Source organism: Erpetoichthys calabaricus, chromosome 17 (genome assembly GCF_900747795.2).
Source record: "Erpetoichthys calabaricus chromosome 17, fErpCal1.3, whole genome shotgun sequence".
NCBI classification, from domain to species: domain Eukaryota; kingdom Metazoa; phylum Chordata; class Cladistia; order Polypteriformes; family Polypteridae; genus Erpetoichthys; species Erpetoichthys calabaricus.
Window position 1 is genome coordinate 17,623,818 of NC_041410.2, and position 24,250 is coordinate 17,648,067.

At 40.0% G+C, this 24,250-nt stretch overlaps 1 protein-coding gene across 5 annotated transcripts in view; it reads left to right on the forward strand.

The window, feature by feature from the left end:
* LOC114645223 (protein unc-13 homolog C-like) overlaps positions 1-24,250 on the forward strand; it is a 742,812-nt gene that overhangs the window by 701,480 nt on the left and 17,082 nt on the right. For 4 of the 5 annotated variants that reach the window (XM_051920476.1, XM_051920477.1, XM_051920473.1 and 1 more), the window contains 3 exons: positions 3,716-3,775; positions 8,841-8,921; positions 15,632-15,779. In XM_051920476.1, the coding sequence (XP_051776436.1) occupies positions 3,716-3,775; positions 8,841-8,921; positions 15,632-15,779 (289 nt within the window). The remainder of the gene's footprint in view (positions 1-3,715; positions 3,776-8,840; positions 8,922-15,631; positions 15,780-24,250) is intronic. The other variant, XM_051920474.1, reaches the window with a different exon arrangement.

Genomic DNA, 24,250 nt, shown 5'->3' on the forward strand with positions numbered 1-24,250 from the left:
GTTTTACTGTTTAATAATTTATACGCTTCTTATATGTTGTTCAAATTCTTTTATCAAAATACCAGTGACAGCGCAATGCACGATAACATGGAGTGAATACACCATACGCATCTGCCCACAGCCGCCCTGGTGTGCGCAGATAGGAGTTGATTCTAAAATAAAATAAACATAAAAAGAGTAATACAATCATCACCCATAAAGCGGATAGCAGACGTGACGTATTATATGTGTACCAGATTTCAAGTCAATAGGTGAAACAGTTTGCAAGCTACAGGTGATTTAAAATCCTGGACAGACCAACGAAAAGCCACGGTAGCAAATTATACAAGAAGATTTTACTGTTTAATTATTTATATTTATATGAAATGTGCTTCTTATATATTACTTCATATTCTCATATGATAATGATGTTAATGTTGTTTATATTGATTTCTATGTTATTGTAAGTGCATCTATGTGTGTATATGTATGTATGTATGTATGTATGTGTATATATATATATATATATATATATATATATATATATATATATATATATATATATATATAATATATATATAAAAAATATATGTGTATATGTATATATAATATATCTGTATATGTGTGTATATGTGTGTGTATATGTGTATATGTATATATATATGACAGCAACACTCATAACAATGAGCGCGGGTATTTTGCTATGTATATATATATATATATATATATATATATATATATATATATATATATATATATATATATATGTGTCTGTATGTGTGTGTATATATATATATATATATATATATATATATATATATATATATATATATATATATATATGTATGTATGTGTGTGTGTGTGTGTGTGTGTGTGTGTATGTATGTATGTGTGTATATGTATGTGTATATATATGTTGATATATGTATATATATGTGGATGTCTGTATGTGTATATATATGTTGATATATGTATATATATGTGGATGTCTGTATGTGTATATATATGTATATATATATATGTGTATATGTAGATATGTATATAAGTATATGTAGATATGTATATAAGTATATATGTTTATGTATATATATGTTTACATAACCTCTTTAACACACTACTTCTCCGCTGCGAAGCGCGGGTATTTTGCTAGTCTAAGATAAAACAGACACAGTAGTGAAGGAGTCCAGCGATTATCTAAGATGAAACAAAAAAACTCCAATTTTCGAGCCCCAATACAAGCAGTTAAAGGAAGCTAGAGGCCTTAGCCCTTTAACTGAAAATCACAGCTTCCTAGGATCCTCACTTCTCTTTCAGTTGCTTTTATAAATATGTAATTTATTTGGCACTCCCGGGAATCAGTCTTTTTTTTCTTGTTTTTATTCTATAATTGCCTTACCTACAAAAAGGAGATACCTTCTTTTTATGTCAATTTTGCACTTGCCGTGATTCAATCTGTGTATTTATAACAACACCCAAACCCACTTCTTTTGATAATTACCAGTTAAGTTAATTGAAGCCATCTGAACTCCAGTGATTCATTTGTCACAAAGCGTAAATATTTATTAAACTTGCGTGTTTTAAATGCACGAGTCCCGCAGGTACTGCAGTCTGATTGTTCCTGTGTAGAGAATACTGAGTGCCTGACATGAAAACACTGAAATGAATCGGCGGCGCTGGAGACGGAAAGATTCCGACATCCGTTATCCTGGAAATCTGCACGTCTGAGGAGACAAGATCTGTAATTCTAGGCATCTGAGCATGAAACAAAAAGCAATGGAGAAATCAGAGTTGGCTTTCTTCACCATAACAAGAATATATCATGCAAAAGAAGGAAATTCAGTGCTGCACCTCGTATTGTGATCGCTCAAGGTACTTACCAAGCAGCACGTCAGAAAGAAAGGCAGCGGGTACCCATTAAGTACAGTAGCACACAATGTCATGTAAAGGCAAGTTAGGGGACAAGATTACATTTCAGTATTGCTCATTAAGAAAGGCACTATATAACAGAAATGAAGGAAGGACATAAATAAGGGGTTGTGAATCCAAACATTAACGTTTGAAGAGTGTGACAGAATGACCAGTTGGCACAGGATGTCACTGTCTGGGTAAAAGTGGCACACCTTAAAAGGGTCATGCAAAGGGTCTACATTAGTAATGTAAGATTAACTAAAAACCAATTGCAGTAAATGATAACGACTGTAACTGGTGACCTTAGAGCTAGGGGTCTCCGTCTCCAGTCCTGGAGGGCTACCATGGCTGCAGGTTTTCATTCAGATCCTTTTCTTAATTAGTGTCCGGTTTTTGCTGCTAATGAACTCTTTCACCTTAATTTAAATTGACTTGGTAAGACTCAGGCCCCTTAATTATTTCTTTTTTCGTTAATTAGCAGTCAAACAATAATGAGACACAAAACAAGCCACAGCTAACCTGTGCCCATGATACAACATCTGAGAACAAAGAAAGTTAAAGGTCTCAGTAACGATCTGCTCAGGTCAGCAAACCATTTTGACAGTTTTGAGATGCAAATTAGGGAGAGGAAGGCCAAAGTAAAGTTGAGGTTCAAAACTCTGAACAAAAATGAGCGTGCGGCGGTGCAACTAATGCCTTCCTGGCCTCTGAAGCTTCTCAAAACTTACTACATGTAATCCTTTACATTTAGTAACATGGAATTTCATCTGCCGCAAATCTGCCCCAGCCTGTATGCTGTCCAAAGCCCCCTGTAATGACCCAACAGATTCCAGATTATCTGCCAATCATCTAGCCTGGTATCATCTGCAAAACTATCCAGCTTGTTATGTATATTACTTTTCAAATCATTTATATATATCGTATATACTCGTGGATAAGTCGGGACTTGATTTCACCATATAATTTGTGGTATTTTATAATGTCGGTCATATAAGTCGAATGCGTAAAACTCACGCTGTATGGTCCACGAGATTAGGACATGCTAATGCCCACCCAAGAGAGTAACCAAGGAGTACATGGCCTTTTATTTCTCTGTATTGTGCCTGCGTAACCACACGGTAATACCTGAACTATTCCGAAGCAACGTTTGCACTGATTTGTGTTTTTTGTATCTCACACCCTCATACACCTTTATTGTAAGAGCATCCCTTATCTACGATGGAGCATTCGATCAGAAGAAAATATGAAGCTGGTTTTAAATTAAAAGTCGTTGAAGTGGCGAAGTAGCTGCAACAAAATTCAATGTATCTAAGAAACTGATACGAGATTGGAGGAGGCAAGAAGATGTAAAAAAAAAAATTAAGTCTCACATTTTTGAACTGGAGTATAAGTCGGGGTTTAGTTTTATGATCAATAATATATCGATATATGAGTATATACGATATATTAAAAATAACAGTGACCCCTGATGGACACCACTTTGAACATCTCCCAGTTCTGATAAGGTTCCTCACACCTTCTGCTTCCTGTGTTTTAGCCAATTCTGCACCCTGAACTGCCACTTCTTTTAATTTGAGGCCTAACCTCTCATGTGGGACTTCATCAAATGCTTTCAGAAAACTGGTATGTTAATGTTGACACCTTTGTCATGTTTGAGTAGCACCGATAGAGGACTACAGCAGTCACTTTGTTGTGTATCATAGACTCACTCTAATAATGGGGTAGATAAAATCCTATCACTGCTACTGCTTTGTGGCCAAAGTTTCAAAATGGTAGTAGCTGATGTTAATTCTGATCATCCTGGGCTAATCGTTGTTTTTCCTTCCAGCAGGGACCTCAGATGATTTTTATTGCTGCAAAGGATTTAGGACAATTATCCAAGTTGAAGGTATGGCTTGTTATTGCATATTCCATTTTGTGATTTATTTTGCTTCTTGTGCTGTAATATAAATGTTGTATACACATCATTCTAAAGGATGCTGTTACCAGGTATGGCCTCACCGTGACCTGAATTGAGAGACAGGGGTGCTGTAATAGTACCTTCTGAAGGCAAGTAAATTCCAAATGATCCATGGGAGTCGAAGTGGAGTTAAAGACGCTTTGGTTTAGATTTCAGGAACATCTTCCTTCTTACTCATTCACACACCCAAAAGAACAATGCATCTGTTTTTGTTTGGCTCTCATATGGTCAATGCAAAAACGTACTCCCTTTGGAGGAAATAGGGTGTATAATGTACATATGAGAATACCAAAAATATTACCATATAAAAAAATTCATATAAAGGCACGCAAGAATGAAAGCTTTTAATGAGGAGTTGGTTAATCCAACAATCCAACCTCTGCTCCTTAGGGACAAGCTGACAGAGATGGGAGTAGTTTCATACCTAGTGGCATGGATCGTGGACTATCTTAAAGACAGACCTCAGTATGTGCCTCTTGGGAACTGCACGTCTGACATTGTGGTCAGCAACACAGGAGCGCCACAAGGCTCTTTACTTTCTCCAGTCCTGTTCAGCCTATATACATCGGACTTCCAATACAACTCGGAGTCCTGCCACGTGCAAAAGTTCGCTGATGACACTGCTATCGTGGGCTGCATCAGGAGTGGGCAGGAGGAGGAGTATAGGGACCTAATCAAGGACTTTGTTAAATGGTGCGACTCAAACACCACCTACACCTGAACACCAGCAAAACCAAGGAGCTGGTGGTGGATTTTAGGAGGCCCAGACCTCTCATGGACCCCGTGATCATCAAAGGTGACTGTGTGCAGAGGGTGCAGACCTTTAAATACCTGGGAGTGCAGCTGGATGATAAATTAGAGTCCAGTCCTAGTCAGGAAGTAGACTTTAAAGGCAAAAAAATATATATCCAATTTAAATGCACATTCTAAAAAGAAATTCTTATAAATAATTAAAAATATAATTAAAAAAAACCTCGTTTGTTTGGTGTATTTGAGAAAGAATAAGCCCACAGTTTAATCATTTTCAAAAATTCTGCTGCCAGCTTGTCAATGCCTGCTTGACAACCCAAATTTATTTACAATCCACGTGTGGTTCTGCAGTAAATGAAATTCTAGTTTCTGTCAAAATTATGGTAAAACAACCAATTTTTCATGGTTTTCCTCTTTTTTTCTGACCTTAGCCTTTATTGTTCTTTATTGTTAGTTTGTCTCATCCCTCCTGTTTCCTCATGTCACCGTAGCCACTTCACATTGATCCGGAGAGCCACTTTGTCCTTGTCTGTGCAATTGCACTTTCCCATCCATCCATATTTATGGAATGTCGTTTCGTTCATCATACTTGTGTTTCACTTATTGTTTCTGTCATTCATTGCGGTGGCTGATGTTTATTTCATGTGTCATGTTTTTAAGGCTTTACCTGGTATTTAATGGTGAAAAACCTGAACACATTCAAAATGCGACCTACATCCCACTCTAAAAGAATTAAATTTGACACTCGGGACCCGTAATTTAACCTGTTTTTTGTTTTTTTTTTTCTTCCCCCAAGTCTTTGCTACAGTTATTGAGTGAAGTTTATATCTAGTAATAAGAGAAGGTGCCCTTGTTGTATCGTTCCTCATCCTGAATAATACCAAGTGGACCAACAGCATATGAAATGGTGGGGGAATTATAAAGTAACACCCAAGGGGCAGCAATAAACAGTGGGCAAGCACAAAGTACAAAACCAGTAAGAAACATGAGAATCCTGTGACCCCTCTGGTAGCTCCTATGCAGGACTCGAACCCCCTGTGAGGTGAGGTGAGAGGATCACGTCTGGGGTCAGCAGCGACCCTTCATTATCCATCCATCCTCTTCCGCTTATCCGAGGTTGGGTCGCGTGGGCAGCAGCTTGAGCAGAGATGTCCAGACTTCCCTCTCTCCGGCCACTTCTTCTACCTCTTCCAGGAGAATCCCGAGGCGTTCCCAGGCCAGCTGGGAGACATAGTCCCTCCAGCGTGTCCTGGGTCTTCCCCGGGGCCTTCTCCCGGTTAGACGTGCCCGGAACACCTCACCAGGGAGGCGTCCTGATCAGATGCCCGAGCCACCTCATCTGACTCCTCTCAATGCGGAGGAGCAGCGGCTCTACTTTGAGCCCCTCCTGGATGACTGAGCTTCTCACCCTATCTTTAAGGGAGAGCCCAGACACCCTGCGGAGAAAACTTGTATTCGCGATCTCGTTCTTTCGGTCACTACCCATAGCTCCTGACCATAGGTGAGGGTAGGAACATAGATCGACCGGTAAATTGAGAGCTTTGCCTTACTGCTCAGCTCCTTTTTCACCACGACAGACCGAAGCAGAGCCCGTATTACTGCGGATGCCACACCGATCCGCCTGTCGATCTCACGCTCCATTCTTCCCTCACTCATGAACAAGACCCTGAGATACTTGAACTCCTCCACTTGAGGCAGGATCTCGCTCCCAACCCTGAGAGGGCACTCCACCCTTTTCCGGCTAAGGACCATGGTCTCGGATTTGGAGGTTCACCCTTCATTGGCTTCAGGAAAATCAGGCTGATACTCCCTTTAGAGATTCTGCACCCCAAGCCTTCAGTAGGCTTTATAGGGGTGGGCTTTCTGGGCATCTGCCCTCTTCAGGAAGGCCATGTACCAGTCTCTTTGCACTTGGGATGAAGTGTCTTCTAGGGTCTTCACGACTCGCTGGCCACCTTCCAGACTTTCACAGTGGTTTTTCTTCCCTTCATGGATGCAACTTGGTCCTTCCCTTTACTTACATTACCCTGATGCTGCCACCCCGAGGCCAGGAGGTTTTACAGCCTCATAGCAGTCCTTCTTTGCCATCCTAGTCAGTCCAAATACAGGGTCATACACCCCTGGTACTGTCTGACCAGGCCGTCATCTAGTGTCCTTCGGAGAGATGGATCTTTCCATTCTCTGTTTTCTGTACTGATATCCCTGCTGATCTTCCTTTTGAGTCTCAGTCCCTGACAGGGTGGCAACCCCTGGCAAATTCTGCCCCCTAACTGTGGCATATATAAGCCCTTGCCTTGGATGTGTGGTGTTCTGTTTGTTTTCGGAGGTCTCTTATCAGATTTTCTCACTCCATGTAGTAAAATAGAGCATAGCAAATAAGGAAGCACCTGATGCTGACCTTATAAATCAGTTTAGTTATGTTATATAAAGGCTTTTGCATATCCAAGGTGACAAAGAAATGGGACATCGGGTGACAATGCTGTTCTTCATAGTTCTGCCTGGCTGTGGTTCAGATCAGGTGTCACATTTGGGTTTGGTGTGCCCGGTGTTTGGAATACTGAAGCGCCTCACACTGAGCGGATCCTTTGTCTATTTATGGCACCCTCCATTGTGATGACGAGTGACTGGTTTGTTTGCTGGCCTGCCTGACCAGCCACATTAGTGGTGCAGATGATCAAAGCGATGATCCTGTACTGCACCTAATGTGAGTCCGTGCCATTCATTGATGAGTGGCAGCCAGCTTGTTGCAAACATTCCTGATTTCCTGCCACTTGTTGCCCTGTTGTCATTTGTGTGGACGTCTGGTGGCATTTTATTATGAGAAAGCATAAAACCAAATGATGGCAACTTATATCTCCTTACTTCAAATGACAGCAGAGCCTGTTGTAAGGGCCATGGAGGGGAAGCTTGCAATTAACCTCTCAAAGAATCAGGGCTGTTCTCTCAGGCGAAATGTACAGTCGTGAAGAGTTATGAGAAACTGCTTCCGTTCTTTGTGTTTTGCTCCATCTAGTGATGATGTCTATAAGCCGGTTATCCTGTCCTGCTTTGTGATGGTTTTTTTGATAGATAAAATACATGCAGTATATCCATAAGTACAGACGAGCCCCGAAATTCACGGGAGTTATGTTCCTAGAGCACCCGCGAATTGTGAAAAACACTAAATTTTGGATGTGGTCAAAAAATGCCTATAAATGCCTATTTTTATAGTTTAAACCCTAAATATGCCCCGAAAACATTTTAATTTTATTTTAAACTCAGCTTAACACATTACCCTAAAAAAGAAGAATGTAAAGGTAAACCCGTCTACTGTCCAGTACTGTACTGCTATGTCTCCCACAGTGCTAGAATGTAAAATACCAGTGCTACCGCTATATGTACTGTAATTCATGCAAGAGCGTTTTCTTTGGTATGCGCTGTCATTTTCTTTGGTATAAGTATGGTAAATACGTAATAATTTAATTCAATAAAAATACAGTAAAATGTACAGGTACTCACCAATAATGAATGATATTGATTGAGGATGATGATGAATTAGCTGTGCAGCACGATGAAGGTATGTAATGAAGATAATGACTGCACAGCAAAGGTGCCGGGCGTTTGGGCGTCATCTTAGGGCTTTAAGAAGAACAAAACGAAAAACATGAGAACATTCAGCGAAACAATCGAAAGAGCTACACGCGGTAAACTGTTATGATGCGGGAATGCTGAGCTGCATCTGCCAGAGATGCGTCACAGGGCAGCAGCCAATCAGCAGCAAGGAGAAATGAATAACGCTCTCGGATTGGCTACTTTCACCATCCCAAGCCATGTTTTCCTCTACGGTTGCTTGGTGTTCTCTCTACAGTACAGTATTGCCACGGAAAAATTCATAAAAAAATTGCGGAGGATATTTGCAGTTTCCCCAAACAACTGTTAGTTAGGTTCTTAGGAAAAATCCACGAATGACTGAGGCCGCAAACTCTGAACCACGACTTCTCAGGGGTCTACTGTATTCATATATTTTAGTGATTCTAACCTACACATAATAACTGCACTCAGATATAAACAAATAGCAATCATTTTCCTGACCAGACTTGGTTCAATTTGGGGTCATGGTGATCCAAGTGCCTGTCCCAGAAGCATCGGGTGCAAGCTAGAAATTAACCCGCCCCCTCTGCCCACCCTTAGCTACACCACTGATTGTAAATGTAATGGTGATAAAAATTATACTTATTTTTTCATTTGTTTGGTGAATTGGCAGGAGCATGTCATCAAAGAAGAAGCAAGAAGTTTAACACCAAGACAGTGTGCTGTCATGGAAGTTGTGCTGCCAACAATTAAGGTAGGTACTGCACACTTACGTGTTCTTCTCCATGTTTAAAGTTGTGGAGGATTTAATATCCAGCAGTCATAATACTTGCACTTCAGAAGAGCTCACCCACCTGAAGCTAAGCACATTCAGGCCCGGCCAGTGCTTGGATAGGAGACCAGCCAGGAAAAGTTTGGGTTGCTGCTGGAAGTGGTGTTGGTGAGGCCAGCAGGAGACGCTTGCTCTGTGGTCTGAAAGTGGATCCCAATGCCACAGTGCTGTACAAATGGTGCTATCCTTCTGGTGAGACATAAAACCGAGGTCCTGACTCTCATTAAAGATCCCTGGGTATCCTTCGTATTGGGGTGGTTCCCAATGTTTCCTGCCTAAATTGGACACCACAGCCTAGTTATTCTGCATCCCTAATCACCCCCTGTCTCCAACTGGCTCTCTTTTTATCACCCCTTCACCACCTAACAGCTAATGTGTCTTGAGCGTCCTGGCACAAAATAGCTGATGTCTCCTCATTCAGGTGGATGCTGCACATTGGTGGTGGTTGAAGTGGCTCCACATTCACTGTGTAAAGCATTTTGAGTAGTGAGAAAAGTGCTATGTAAATGTAAAAGAAAACGATTATATTTTGGCATTTTTGGTGTTTTGCATCACTGTATTAATCCCCGTATTATTAATTCAACACTTAACAATAATTTAATAATGCATGTAATGCAGCAGTTAGCACTACTGATTCACAGCTCACTAGACATGAATGTCAGGCCTGGTCTCTGTCTTTGTCTACTTTATACCTTCTTCCCATGTCTGTCTTGCCTTTTCTTTTTCTTAAGAAAATAACATTGCATACAATCCAGTTGAACGTATGCATCAGAAAAGAAAAGATCTTATATATAACAATGCGTTTAATGTCCCTTTTTTTGAACTGTAAAGGGTGTTTTCATCATTTTTTTTTTATCTTTCATTCCATTAATTCTGGAATTCTCTTCAATTCATTGTCAGCTAAAGTGCATCCTATGTAAACAGCGGAGGTGAAATGTTCTGCACTGCCATATAGGCAGCAGTGTGGTGTGGCAGTTAAGGCTTTGGATTTCAAACCCTCAGTTTGTGGGTTCAAATCCCACCACTGACACTGGGGGACCCTAAACAAGTCACTTCACCTGCCTGTGCTGCAATCGGAACGCGAAAAGAAACGGAACCAATTGTATCTCAAATGTTGTAAGTCACTTTGGATAAAGGCATCGGCCAAATAAATAAAGGTAAACGTATTATTTCTGGTTAACAGAAATCAGCATGGTAGCACAAACCCAAAGATTTAATGATTAACTTTTGTTTTTTTTTATTCCATTGAATACTATTAATAATAATAATAATAATAAATTTTATTTATATAGCGCCTTTCCCATGCTCAAGGCACTTACAGAATATAAAAAAGAACGGCAGCGTATATAGTATATAGCATTGTACAAACCAGATAAATAAATAAAGAAGATTAAGACAGTGAATTCTGAAAAAAACAGACAACATAATTGATGGTCTCGCACACACACACACACACACACACAGGGCACATGAGCATCTTGACAGAGAAGTAAACTGAGAGAAGGGTGATAAAGTCAAGTAGAGCTAAAAGTCTTCCTGAACAGATGAGTTTTGAGTTGTTTTTTAAAACAATTCATGGAGTCAGCTGACCTGATTAATTTCGGTAGGTCATTCCAGAGTCTGGGCGCTATACAGCTGAAGGCCCTGTCACCCATGGAGTGTAGATTAGTGAGGGGCACAATAAGATTGCCAGAATCAGAGGACCTTAGTGGGCGGGCAGGCACATAGTGATGGAGAAGGTCACTGATGTAGTTTGGCGTGAGGTTATTTAAGACTTTGAAGGTTATTAGTAGGATTTTATATTCGATTCTGTAAGACACAGGGAGCCAGTGAAGATGGAGCAGGATTGGTGTGATGTGCTCGCTGCTGCTGGTCCGTGTAAGGACTCTTGCAGCTGAGTTTTGAATAAGCTGGAGCTGTGATATAAGATTAGAAGGGGCACCTGCCAGTAGGGAATTACAATAATCGATGCGGGATGTGATAAAAGCATGGACAAGTTTCTCAGCATTAGAGAAGGAGAGGAAGGAGCGAACACGGGATATGTGACGGAGGTGAAAGTAAGAAAGTTTCTTAATGTGATTTATGTGGGCGGAATAAGAGAGGGGGGAATCAAAAATGACACCAAGATTTTTTAAAGTAGAGGCAGGTCTGATGAGATCACCGCCAAGATAGACTGGGAAGGAGCTCATTTTATTAAGTTATTAAAATGTAATATTAATATTCTGCCCGTGTATTATGTCTGATCTACAACTCTGTTTACATTTTATAATTCAGTTTAGTTTTGTATAGTGCGCTTTGCTAAAATGAATCCCTTTCTGCCATGATTTATTAGAAATATACCGCAACAGTAGAAGAACAGAGTAGTATTGATAGATAGATAGATAGATAGATAGATAGATAGATAGATAGATAGATAGATAGATAGATAGATAGATAGATAGATAGATAGATAGATAGATAGATAGATAGATAGATAGATAGATAGATAGATACTTTATTAATCCCCAAGGGGAAACTCACATTAGAATATGATAGGATTTTTAAAAAGTGATCAATTGTATCTCAAATGTTGTAAGTCGCTTTGGATAAAGGCATAGGCCAAACAAATAAAGGTAAACATATTATTTCTGGTTAACAGAAATCAGCATGGTAGCACAAAGCCAAAGATTTAATGATTAACTTTCAAATTTTTGATTACCATGCTGTTATTTTTTTTTTAATTCTGTTGAATTCTGTTAAAATGTATTGTTAATATTTTGCCTACATATTATGTTTGATCTTCAAATCTGTTTACATTTTATAATTCAGTTTATTTTTGTATAGTGCACTTTGCTAAAATGAATCCCTTTCTGCCATGATTTATTAAAAATATTCCGCCACAATAGAAGAACAGAGTAGTATTCTTAGAAGAATATCATAGAAGTTTTAAAAAGTACCTGGCAAAGCAAAACAAAATTGACCCTCACTACTTCAGAAGTGAATTTCAGTCACAGAAAAGCAATTTATTATCTGGTTTTGAACAAAATGCCGGTGCTGTTGTTTCCATGGAATCATTTAATCAGCTCCCTGCTGAGCAGCTGGTGCGCCCCAACATCCAAGCGTAATTTAACTTCCAGCTATTGCCTCATCCTGCACGAAGGGGCTCATGGCTTCAGATCAGTACGGCAGTTACAATGAGAAGATCCTCTGAGGACAGCATGGTGGTGCAGCGGTTAGTACTACTGCTTCATGGCTTACTAGATGTGAATGTCAGGCCCGGTCTCTGTCTTTGTCTACTTTACAATACAATACAATACAATTTATTTTTGCATAGCCCAAAAATCACACAAGGAGTACTGCAATGGGCTTTAACGGGCCCTGCCTTTTGACAGCCCCCCAGCTTTGACTCTCTAAGAAGACAAGAAAAACCTTAGTAGGGAAAACATAGAAGAAACCTTAAGAAAAGCAGTTCAAGGAGAGACCCCTTTCCAGGTAGGTTGGGTGTGCAGTGGGTGTCAAAAAAAGGGGGTCAATACAATACAATACACAGAACAGAACACAAATCATCCTCAATACAATATAACAGTAAAATAAAAATATTACAAGTACAGAGCAGAATTCAAAGGTAGATGATATCCCATAATACGATTTGGATTTGTTCAGAGTCCTGGAGACCTCGGCCATCAAGCTGCCTCCCCCTATTGGCCATTCCACAGCTGAGACAGTGCTGGGCCAGCCAATCCCAAATTTACACCTTCTTCTCATGCCTGTATTGCTTTTTCTTCTTTTTTTGCATACAATCCAGTTGAACTTATACAACAGAAAAGAGAACATCATAAAGTTAAAAAAAAAAGAAACAAAAACTTAACAAAACAAAATTCAACCTCCAGCTGAGCAAAAGAGAGGAGAGCTAAGAGCAGGGGCAAAAATCATTAGAGATTAAAAAAAGAAAGAAAAAGAAGGGAAAATGCCCTTTTACCCCAATATAAATACTTATTCTAAACTTGTATTAATTAGATCTTGTCATATTTTTAAAAAGTTTTGAACAGATACTCTAAGTGAGAATTAGATTCCTTCCAATTTCAGAACAGTACAGAATACCAGTTACCCACTGGCTTATAACTGGTGGGCTGGGATTCTTCCAGTTGTGCAAGATAAGTCTAGTATTGTGGTTGTCGGCCATTACAATCAGTTTGTCCTTCTCCACTTTAAGCCCATCTGGGAGCCCACCAAACACAGCTTTTAATGGGTTAGGAGTGATTGTGACACCAAGACTGTCCGATAAGCATTCAAAGATTTTTATCCAAAACAATATTAATTTGATGTGTGTGTGGAGGGTTTATGGGCACGACCAGCTGGAATGAGACCCCTGGGAAGACCCAGGGCTTGCAGAGTGGATTATATCTCCCAGATGGCTTGGGAACACCTTGGGATCCCACAGAATAAGTTGGCAGGTGTGGCTGAAGAAAGGGATATATGGGCCTCACTGCTAAAACTGCTGCCCCCCATGACCCGTTTTCAGATAATTAGTGGAAAATGAATGATTGAATTGGTGCACTCCCAAAACATGTGGCCCACTGATGCTGGAGCTAGATTGCAGTGCTCACATGTTGGATCTTGCCCTTGGACAATTTTAAGTGAGATAAATGTGATAGATGAAAGATTTTAGGTTTAAGTACTGAGGGTGTTGTGCATATGGAGCTTGAGTGTATTCTATGCCTGACTGCCCTCCACTCCTTTTCTGAGATATTAATTAAAAGATTCTTTACCCACCGTACCTTAGGATCTTTGATATAGGAAGTGACTTTAAAATGTTTTTATATATTGTTGAGGTGCTGTCTGACTCTTCAGGACTTATCAGTACTTCTTCTGGAATAGAAATGGGTGGGGGATATGGAAAAGTGGGTAGGTTTCTTTTAGCAAAATTTCTGATGTGAAAGTAGTGGAAAATTGTGCTGCTGGGAAGTTAAATTTGAAATGTAATTGTTCATAAGGTGCAAAAACATGATCTATATACAGGAAGCCTTTTCTCCGCACTTCTAGCTGAGACTTTGGAGATTATTTTAACATCAATATTCAGCAGTGAGATTGGTCTCTATGATGCACATTGTAATGGGTCCTGAATTTTCTTTGGGAAGACGAGTGTTGCTTTTTCTAACCGTACTCTTGACTTTTGCTCCTGTGAGGTTAATTGTTGACTCTAAACTGAGTCAGTATGGGTTTGTGTGTAACACTACAATGCAATGGACTGGTGCCAGATCAGGGATTGTTGGCAGTGCCCACAATGAGCACTGACAGATACTCAATTTATTACCAGTTATAGAGGACTGGTTTAAAAAGTTTACACAATTCAGTTGGGTCTCTGCTACTTTTTTGGACACAAAATCAATGATTAAAAACCACATAAGCACTAAGGACTCTCCTGCTTTCTCCTTTTTCTGCTGTGCCGTTTGTGGTGATGGTGGCACACAAGTCCAAACTAAGGAGTAATATTAGCCCGAGGAATGTCACTCTTTGACGCCATCCCTCACTAGATGGTGTTGGAGTAGCCAACCTTCTAATGGGTGACCTAGCAAAGAATGGGCTTCCAAGGAGAAAAGGATGGTACAGGACAGACCCCAAACAGATACTAGGTTGGATGTAGGTCCTTAAACTTGGGATTCAGTACCACTCAGCCGAGCGTCACACTGCTGCCCTTGGCACCATTTCTGGTGAGCTGAGCCAGCACCTGTGGAGCGGGGCTCTCTGTCACCTCCCTGCACCCCCATTTTGGCAATTAAGTGGATCTCAGACACGGCTGGATGTATAAGATGGAAAAGTCCATGACATAGCTACAGCAGCCCCATGGTGTTTTAGAGGCACCAGCAACTTGCTACAAGCAAAATCTTGTGTTGAACCTTCCTGGCCATTGTCTTCTTCTTTTCCCTACTTTATTAAGTCCCAGTTAATTTATTTTATTGTGAAATCCTCTATGTTATGGCACTTTTTATGAGTTAAGTACTGTAACATAACAGCAGGTCATGTTACTTGCAGAAATCTTCTGATGATTCTGCACTTATGGGGGTGTATTGATAAGGAGGATGAGACAGAGGATGGGGGTTCTCTGGGGGAGAAGTTTGTTTCTTTGGTGCCAATATATATATAATCACCAAAATCAAGGAATAGAATATTGACTTTTGCCACTCCAAAGACCCTCTATGCCCTGTCTCTCTTCAGGGAGTAGATGTGAATGTGGTGATGCGGGGGTCCATATCAAAGACAGGCTGGACTTACCTTAACATAGAGTAACTATATAAAATGGGGCAGGGGAGACTCTTTTTTTCTTAGAAGATTGTGCTTCTTTAATGTGAGTAATGACATCCCTCCCATCTTCTAGAACTCTATGGTGTGCTGGACCAGTAACATTACTTCAAGAGAGGCCCACCAAATTAACAAGCTGGTTAAAAGTGCAGGTTCAGTTATGGGGCACACTGTGGACCCCCTGGAGATAGAGATGTAGAGAATGAAGACAAAACTGAGTGCCATTCTGACCAATGCTGTACATCCTCTCTCTGACACACCAACACTGAGGACTTTCAGCCAATGAATTATTCAGCAGATTTGTTTCCAGAAATATAATCTGCTCTCGTTCTTTTTTTGTTCTTTCTTTCTAGCAATACTTTCATGCGGGCGGAAATGGACTCAAGAAGACTTTCCTGGAGAAAAGCCCCGATCTGCAGTCTTTGAGATACGCTCTTAGCCTCTACACACAAACTACTGATGCCTTGATCAAGAAATATATATGCACACAGAAAACCCAAGGTAACGCAGAAAGCAGACTCTATCCCTTATTGTCTTCATTGGAAAGTCATTTTACTGTTGTATCATTTAAAAATGTGTGCTCCATCCAAGTGTGGTGAATGTGATGAGGAATGATTTGAGCTCGACTTGGACTTGAAACTCTAATTGGAACAGCAGATGAGGCAGGACCTGTGAGCGAGGGGCAGTAGTAGGGGCTGCCGTGAGGAGGTCACTGGGGTCGGGTGAGGAGATGACATTGGCAATGAACAGGATTAATTGAAAATCGCACATACCTGTGGCTTGTCATCTTTTCTGTTCTTAAAGGAGGCTTTAATAACACAAAACAATGAATTGCAGTTCCAGTCTGTTTAAATGTCTCCTCCGAGCAACAGTGACTCTTTGTTCAGCAACACAATTGTGTGTCTTCAAACCAAAAATGTCGGAGAAAATGCCTTCTCCTGCTGATAAACCTGATGTTGTGTTCAAAAACATCCGCAAGTTTTACATCTTTTTATGTGACAACTTCTAGTTAACCAACTACCAATCATTCTGACAAGGGACAGTGAAGTGACCTGAGTGACACTGCCAGTGTGTACAGCCGCATGAAGAAAATGACTAAAAGTACAAAATGCCTTTGAAGAACCTTCATGTACAGTGTGTGATTTATAATCGAGCCTCCTTCAGAAGTTTCATCCAATATTTATGAATGAGTGCACGCTTATGTAGAAAGAAAATGATCACACACCAAATGTGTGCAGCTCTTAAAATAGATTAGCTAGAAAAGACACAAGGGAGAGAGAAGTCGATGGTACAAATGTGACCAAGAAAAGGGGAGAGCCAGTGATCCCTGTAGGTGCCGTCACAGTCAGAATGTAAGCCTCTGTAAAGTGACACCTAGAAAAAGACCAGGGACTCTTGTTAAGCAGACAACGTATTCCAGTTAGAAACAGGTTAGGAAAAGGAAAAAGTCAGGATATCCCAAATCAGACATAATTGGGTGAGGTATTGATTTATACTCGTTATGAATGTTGGAACTTTGTACAAAAGGTAGAAACTTGTTGATATGAAAGGTACTAAATAAATAATAGACAGAGTGAAAGGCACTATATGATAGATAGATAGATAGATAGATAGATAGATAGATAGATAGATAGATAGATAGATAGATAGATAGATAGATAGATAGATAGATAGATAGATAGATAGATAGATAGATAGATAGATAGATAGATAGATAGATAGATAGATAGATAGATAGATGTTATGATACTTTTGATAGTTGTGAAGTCTGAATTTTATATCTTAAAGTAATTAAGCACACTTAGCAAAGTTTATTATGTAATGCTTTCTGGGGCAGCTGAGAGAGGATGCAAGCAGCATTACATTATATAATAAACTTTGCTAAGTATGCTTAATTACTTTAAGATATAAAATTCAGACTTCATAACTATTAAAAATATCATAACAGGACAGAGTAATTACCATACTCGCCCCTTTGAGCATTCAGAATGCTCAAACAAAAGAATATTCATCTGGGTTATCAAGAAGGGGATCAGTGGAGGGGAGGGGGACACAATTAAGAAACTTTGCATGATGTAAGTAATCTAATTTTGTAACTTTTACTAGTATATAAAAATACCTCAACTAGCAGAAAGCAGTGTGCATCTTGTTACAGTAAGCTGTGTACGTCTAGTTACAGCGTCCTGTAATAGGAATGTTCCCTCATCGAAGAGAATAAATGGTTTATGATTTTAACTTCCTGTTTTCTCTTAGAGGTTTTCAGTCACCCTGAGGGCTGATGGTCATTACTACCATGATAGATAGATAGATAGATAGATAGATAGATAGATAGATAGATAGATAGATAGATAGATAGATAGATAGATAGATAGATAGATAGATAGATAGATAGATAGATAGATAGATAGATAGATAGATTTTAATTTTAGTATAGTCGGCAGGATAGATAGATAGATAGATAGATAGATAGATAGATATATAGATAGATAGATAGATAGATAGATAGATAGATAGATAGATAGATAGATAGATAGATAGATAGATAGATAGATAGATAGATAGATCGATAGATAGATAGATTAGAATAGATAGATAGATAGATAGATAGATAGATAGATAGATAGATAGATAGATAGATAGATAGATAGATAGATAGATAGATAGATAGATAGATAGATAGATTTTAATTTATTATAGTCGGCAGGATTAGATAGATAGATAGATAGATAGATAGATAGATAGATAGATAGATAGATAGATAGATAGATAGATAGATAGATAGATAGATTTTAATTTTAGTATAGTCGTCAGGATAAGATAGATAGATTTTTAATTTATTATAGTCGGCAGGATAAGATAGATAGATAGATAGATAGATAGATAGATAGATAGATAGATAGATAGATAGATAGATAGATAGATAGATAGATAGATAGATAGATAGATAGATAGATAGATAGATAGTGTCAAAGATGAGACAACAGAGTTGAGAAAAGGTTTATGGCAGCCACCCATATCATTTTTTCTCGCTGCTAAAGAGTTAAATTGGGAGTACATTATGTGCAGAAACGAGTCCGAAACAGAACTGACTTAAGGAGGCAAAGATGGCAGTTTTAAGAAAGAGCAGAGGAAGTGAGATCATCAGGGCCAGAAATCAAAGGTGAAGTCATCAGGGCCGGAACCGGAAGTGAGGTAATTGGACCCAGGAGGAATTTCCCGTAATCAGTCTGCAGTGGAAAGAGAGAAGGGGTCAGTACACTCCGCCATCCCCTGGTCTGCCATGGAATTACCCTGATTCAGGCCCTTTAGCTGCCTCCCATGTGCACATGTGTGACAATAGATCAATAGGTAGACAGACAATTATTATGTGGCATATGTATATTATATGCCCCTTCACCCTGAAGTAGAGAAGTGTGTTAGAAGATGGATGCTACTGTATATGTATATTGTGCTACTCTGTTTCAGTATTGACCAACTGATTCTAAGGATGCAAGAAACAGCCAAGAGATGGTCTTCATTACTATTCTTTGATTAGCTAAGGACTACATTCTTCTAGTAATTGTCTGCTTGTTTTTTAGACAGCAAGGTCCGCTCTTCAGCCATTTGAGTCTCAAACTCTTTGCTTCCTGTTTTATTTTTCCATTAAATGTGCTCCCCTCATCCTTCAGCATGTATCCTCAAGTGTGTATTCCGTTTTTGATAGACATGTCTTTTAAAATTGAATTGGATTGCCTTATATTGTTCCTTCCACTGAAAATTCTAGATTTCCATTTCCTGTCAGAGTAGTGCATATCCTTAATCTATTCCATAGATATTTTATTCTTTGGACTGTATATGTTTTACAATGGAGCTCCTATACACTTCAGCCGTTTTAATGGCTTCTGAATGTTGCCCGCTCTCAATCTAAATGTACTTCTTTTCCCAAACCCAGAATGTGAGCTCTTCTGCCACGAAGGGTGCCGCCATCATGAACTTACCTAAACAAGCATTAATTAATCTGGGTAACCTTGGCCATAAGTAAATTGCAATGTTTCCTGAGAGCGGGATTACTCTGCCCCGTTCAACGTGAAGCGTTTAAGGCGTTTATTTTCAAATGCATCACTCTAGACACCTAGTTATCATAAGCCAAATCCGTCACTGGCGAATATTGAGGTCGGTCAGCCGTCTTGGAATTGCAGCTTCCAGAAGAGCCAAGATATCATATTTCAGGGCTTTTTTTTTTTGCATTCATGACATTAAGTAGCTTGTGCAGAAGCAGACAGTAATACATAATTCTTCTTATTAGGAGTAGCGTTTCTATTATTCTTCTGCCTGTCAGTTGTCACTTTAAGACAGAAATAAATTTACCTGAGTAAGACATGTCACGCAGGGTGAGGAGAAGATGTATCACGGGACTGACGACCTGAATTGTAATTATACATGGCTTTGCCCTGAGCATGTCGTGTGTTTACTGCAAGATTGGAAACTGTGCGACGACAAAGAAAAAACAAAACAAAAATATATAAATCTTGTTTTGTAAAGCTTTTTTTTGGGGAGTTGGGGGAATGCAAAGTCAAGAATGATTGAAATGGTGACATTCGGTATTTACCATTAAGTCTTCCAATTTGTCATTCATGAAGCAAGTTAGAATTACAGCATAACCAACGTAACTCTTGGAGATCGCTCAAAATCCACTTTTCAGTTTGTTAAGATGCATTATGGCTGTGGACACTACTTCTTAAAAGAGGTTTTGCATGTCTGAGAGTGAACGTATTATAAGATATTGTGAAGGGAGAGCGCACTTTAACAGGGTGACGCCAGAAATCGCACACAAGGTGGATGTGGGCAACGGCTTGATGGGCAAGTCTAGTTCAGAGACCAGCCATTGAGGAGCTGTCATTCAACACATTAAAAAACATATCATTTATTACGGAAACAAACAAAGTTAGCGACAGGTTTATAAAAGTTCAAGATAGCGGGACACCCAAATCTAAAATGCTTAACGCTAAACTTTCTCAATAGCTACAAAATTCCTCTAGCAAAATCAACCAGGTGGACATGTTGAATACCGCGAATTCAGAAAGCACTCTGACCCCTTCATTTTTAATGTCAACTGTGCCATTTTGGTCCACCAGTCTACACTCAGTAACCCATAATAACAACACGTTTTTAGAAAATTTTTGCAAATGTATTTTTTTTTTAAAAAGCTTCCATTAGAGATGATGAAGGGTGAGATTTAAAAGTTAGTCGGAAATTGAGACTTGGAGAAATATGTAAACCCACGACTGAGAATGAGGTCAGCTTCTTCTGGCATTTTTTCCTTGAAAGGTGTCTTTGAAGCCCTGTGAAAGAACACAAACTGAGAGATCAGTGTGGCTGTGATCAGGGGATGTGAATGGATAGGCTTTGTGAGGGCTTTGATTTTAATATCTCGGACATGCTCCTTGAAACCGTCTGCTAGCCATCTCCCTGTTTCTTCTATCTAGATGGCCGGACACCTCCTACAACAAATGCAGTAAATAACATTTTTACACTAGCAACAATACAGAATTTTACAGAGGAACTAGACACAAGGGTATTGTTGGAGATATATTTGCAAGTGACACAGCAGATCATGTTATAGCACAAAGTGCCTGGTGGGGATGTGGTTCTCCTTTGTGAAGCGAGCTGAAGGTGAGAAGGTTGTCTAAGTTAGGTGGACGATGGAAAGAAATCACAGGAGTGTTAGAAAAATGTCTCTCATGGAAGGATCGGTCTGTAAAATTGGGAAATTTGATTTGATGACCTGTGGGAAAGACAGAATATTAGAATGGAATAGGATGACCAATGGTATGAAGGTTTGATTATTGTGGTTCCTCTTAGAACGAATGTTACAATGGTCTTCTCCTGGCTTGATTGAGGGCCCTGTCCATAATATGAGAAGGGTATCCTCTGTCAGCGAAGAAACTCCTCATTGTAGAAGTCAGCCTTATCACTACAGAGGTGGAGGAGTCTGAGGAGCTGTGAAAGAGTTTTTAGTTGGTCAGGGATGGAAGCCACTATAGAGATGGTAACTGTGTGGGTCAGTTGGCTTGTAATAGACAGAACACTGAAGTCCTGAAAAGCTGATAGGAAGACCGATATCGAAAAATGGTAGAGTTGTGGTGGTGGAAACATTGCCCATAATCCTGAGAGATGGATGGAAACAAGTCAAATCATTAATGAATTCCAGTGGCTGGCTTCTCAAATCAAGAAACTCCTCGTTCTGAGTGCTTCATTGCAGAAGTCAACATCATCACCGCAGAGGTAGAGTGTAAGGAAATATGAAAGAAGTAGAGAGTTTTCAATATGCCAAAGATGGAAAGTGCTGTAAAAACGGTAACTGTGTGAGTCAGTTGGCTTGTAATACACAGATGTTTTGAATCCGGGAAACCTGTTAGAAAGGTTTAGACTGATATCTAAAAATGGTAGAGTTGTGGTGGTGGAAATGTCAACTGTAAACCTGAGAGATGGATTAAATCTAATAAAATCGTAACTAATTTCCTGTAGCTGCCTTCTGGAGCAACTAACACAATGGTCGATACATCTTTTGTACATGTCTTGCACAAAGCCTAAATAGGAAGAGTAGAGATACTCTTTCATTACGTCGTTAGTATAGCTTGGTCCCATTCTAGTGCCCATTCCAACGCCACTGACCTGGTGAAAATAAAGAGAAGGCATTGATGGTAAGAATCAGTTCTGCCAGTCTGGTGAGGGTGTTCATGGACTGGACATCTGTTGAATGCTTAATTAGCCCATCGTGTGTGTGTGTGTGTGTGTGTAAGGGACTGTGGCCTGAAACAGACTGGCACGCCATCCAGGGTTGGTTCCCACCTTGCGCCCAATACTGAATGAACAGGCACCCGCTACCTGTGAGCAACAACTGAATGAGCAAATTATAAAATGGGTGGATGTTATCTTCAGGCAGGCCATTGCACTTCTCTTCATTAGGCTTCATTTCTCAGGTATTTGTCCAGTGTTATTTTTTATTTTATCCTTCTTGTTTTTCTCCTCACTTGTATTTTTCTAATTCCAGTATCACCAGTAAATCAGGGGTTTACCACAAACTAGTAAGAGCATCACCAAGCAGTGATGAACTACACTAAGGCACACCTCAGTTAAGTAGTATCCTTTAATCTGTAGTCCTCATAAGACACACCTCGTTTGAGTGGTCTCCTTTGATCTATAGTCCCCTTAAGACACACCTTGGTTGAGTGGTCTCCTTTGATCTGTAGTCCCCATAAGACACACCTCGGTTGAGTGGTCTCCTTTAATCTGTAGTCCCCTGAAGACACACCTTGGTTGAGTGGTCTCCTTTGATCTGTAGTCCTCTTAAGATACAACTTGGTTGAGTGGTCTCTTTTGATCTGTAGTCCCCTTAAGACACACCTCAGTTGAGATCTGTAGTCCGCTTAAGACACACCTCGGTTGAGTACTCTCCTTTAATCTGTAGTCTCCTTAAAACACACCTCGGTTGAGTGGTCTCCTTTGATCTGTAGTCCCCATAAGACACACCTCGGTTGAGTGGTCTCCTTTGATCTGTAGTCCCCTGAAGACACAACTTGGTTGAGTGGTCTCTTTTGATCTGTAGTCCCCTTAAGACACACCTCAGTTGAGATCTGTAGTCCCCTTAAGACACACCTCGGTTGAGTGGTCTCCTTTGATCTATAGTCTCCTTAAGACACAACTTGGTTGAGTGGTCTCCTTTGATCTATAGTCTCCTTAAGACACAACTTGGTTGAGTGGTCTCCTTTGATCTGTAGGCCCCATAAGACACACATCGGTTGAGTGGTCTCCTTTCATCTGTAGTCCTCTGAAGACACACCTTGGTTGAGTGGTCTCATTTGATCTGTAGTCCCCTTAAGACACAACTTGGTTGAGATCTGTAGTCCCCTTAAGACACACCTTAGTTGAGTGGTCTCCTTTAATCTGTAGTCCCCTTAAGACACACCTCAGTTGAGTGGTCTCCTTTGATCTATAGTCTCCTTAAGACACAACTTGGTTGAGTGGTCTCCTTTGATCAGTAGTCCCCATAAGACACACCTTGGTTGAGTGGTCTCCTTTGATCTGTAGTCCCCTTAAGACACACCTTGGTTGAGTGGTCTCTTTTAATCTGTAGTCCCCTTAAGACACACCTCAGTTGAGTGGTCTCCTTTGATCTGTAGTGCCCTTTCTTGCTCACAATGCAGCGTCATACAAGACTGTCAACTGCCATGCTATTTAGCTTCAGGATTAATCTTTGGTGTCAAAGGTGTTTGGAAAGTCTAAGTAAATGTTGTAATGTGCATTTCATCTATTAAAGCAGACACCCAACTGACAGCGGATTCTTAATCCCAGGGACAAGATTTATATTTCAGGCTACCGGGGTTTTCATTTCACAGACTTTAAGATGCTCTGCACTCTCTTCCCCTTCACATTTCATGATGCCTTTATGCAAATTTGGCATCAGCCATGCAGTTGCGGATTATTTGTTTACACCGTTTTTCATTACTTTACTAATTGCAATTACTTCAGATTAGCCGAGGGGCACTCAGCAGTAGGCACACTTGGCGAGGTCACGTTTTATTAATTCGCATTATAATCCCCAGTTGTTCGTCAGACCACATTTTACACAATTTAACGCTCGGAGGCCCTCATTTAATATTCATTTTACAGCTTTGTACCAAAGGCTAAGCTGTTTTATTTAGTTGTGATGTTATCTTTGACTGAAGGATTCCAGATCTGCATATCGTACTCCACTCCATTTTGGCCTTGCTCACCAAGCAGAGCTTTAGTGTTAGGGCTTGTGGTAATGAAAGAGTTTGATTCCTAATAATTGTAGAGTGCAGCCAATAAAGAAATCGTCTCAAACAGCTAACATGGATTGGATGGCTGTTGTCAAAAGGCCCAGGCAGCTCAGGCATAAGAACAGGGTGAATGGAATGGAACAGGGTAGCAACACCATTAGTGGCCAGCTGGAGGTGCTATTGAATGGA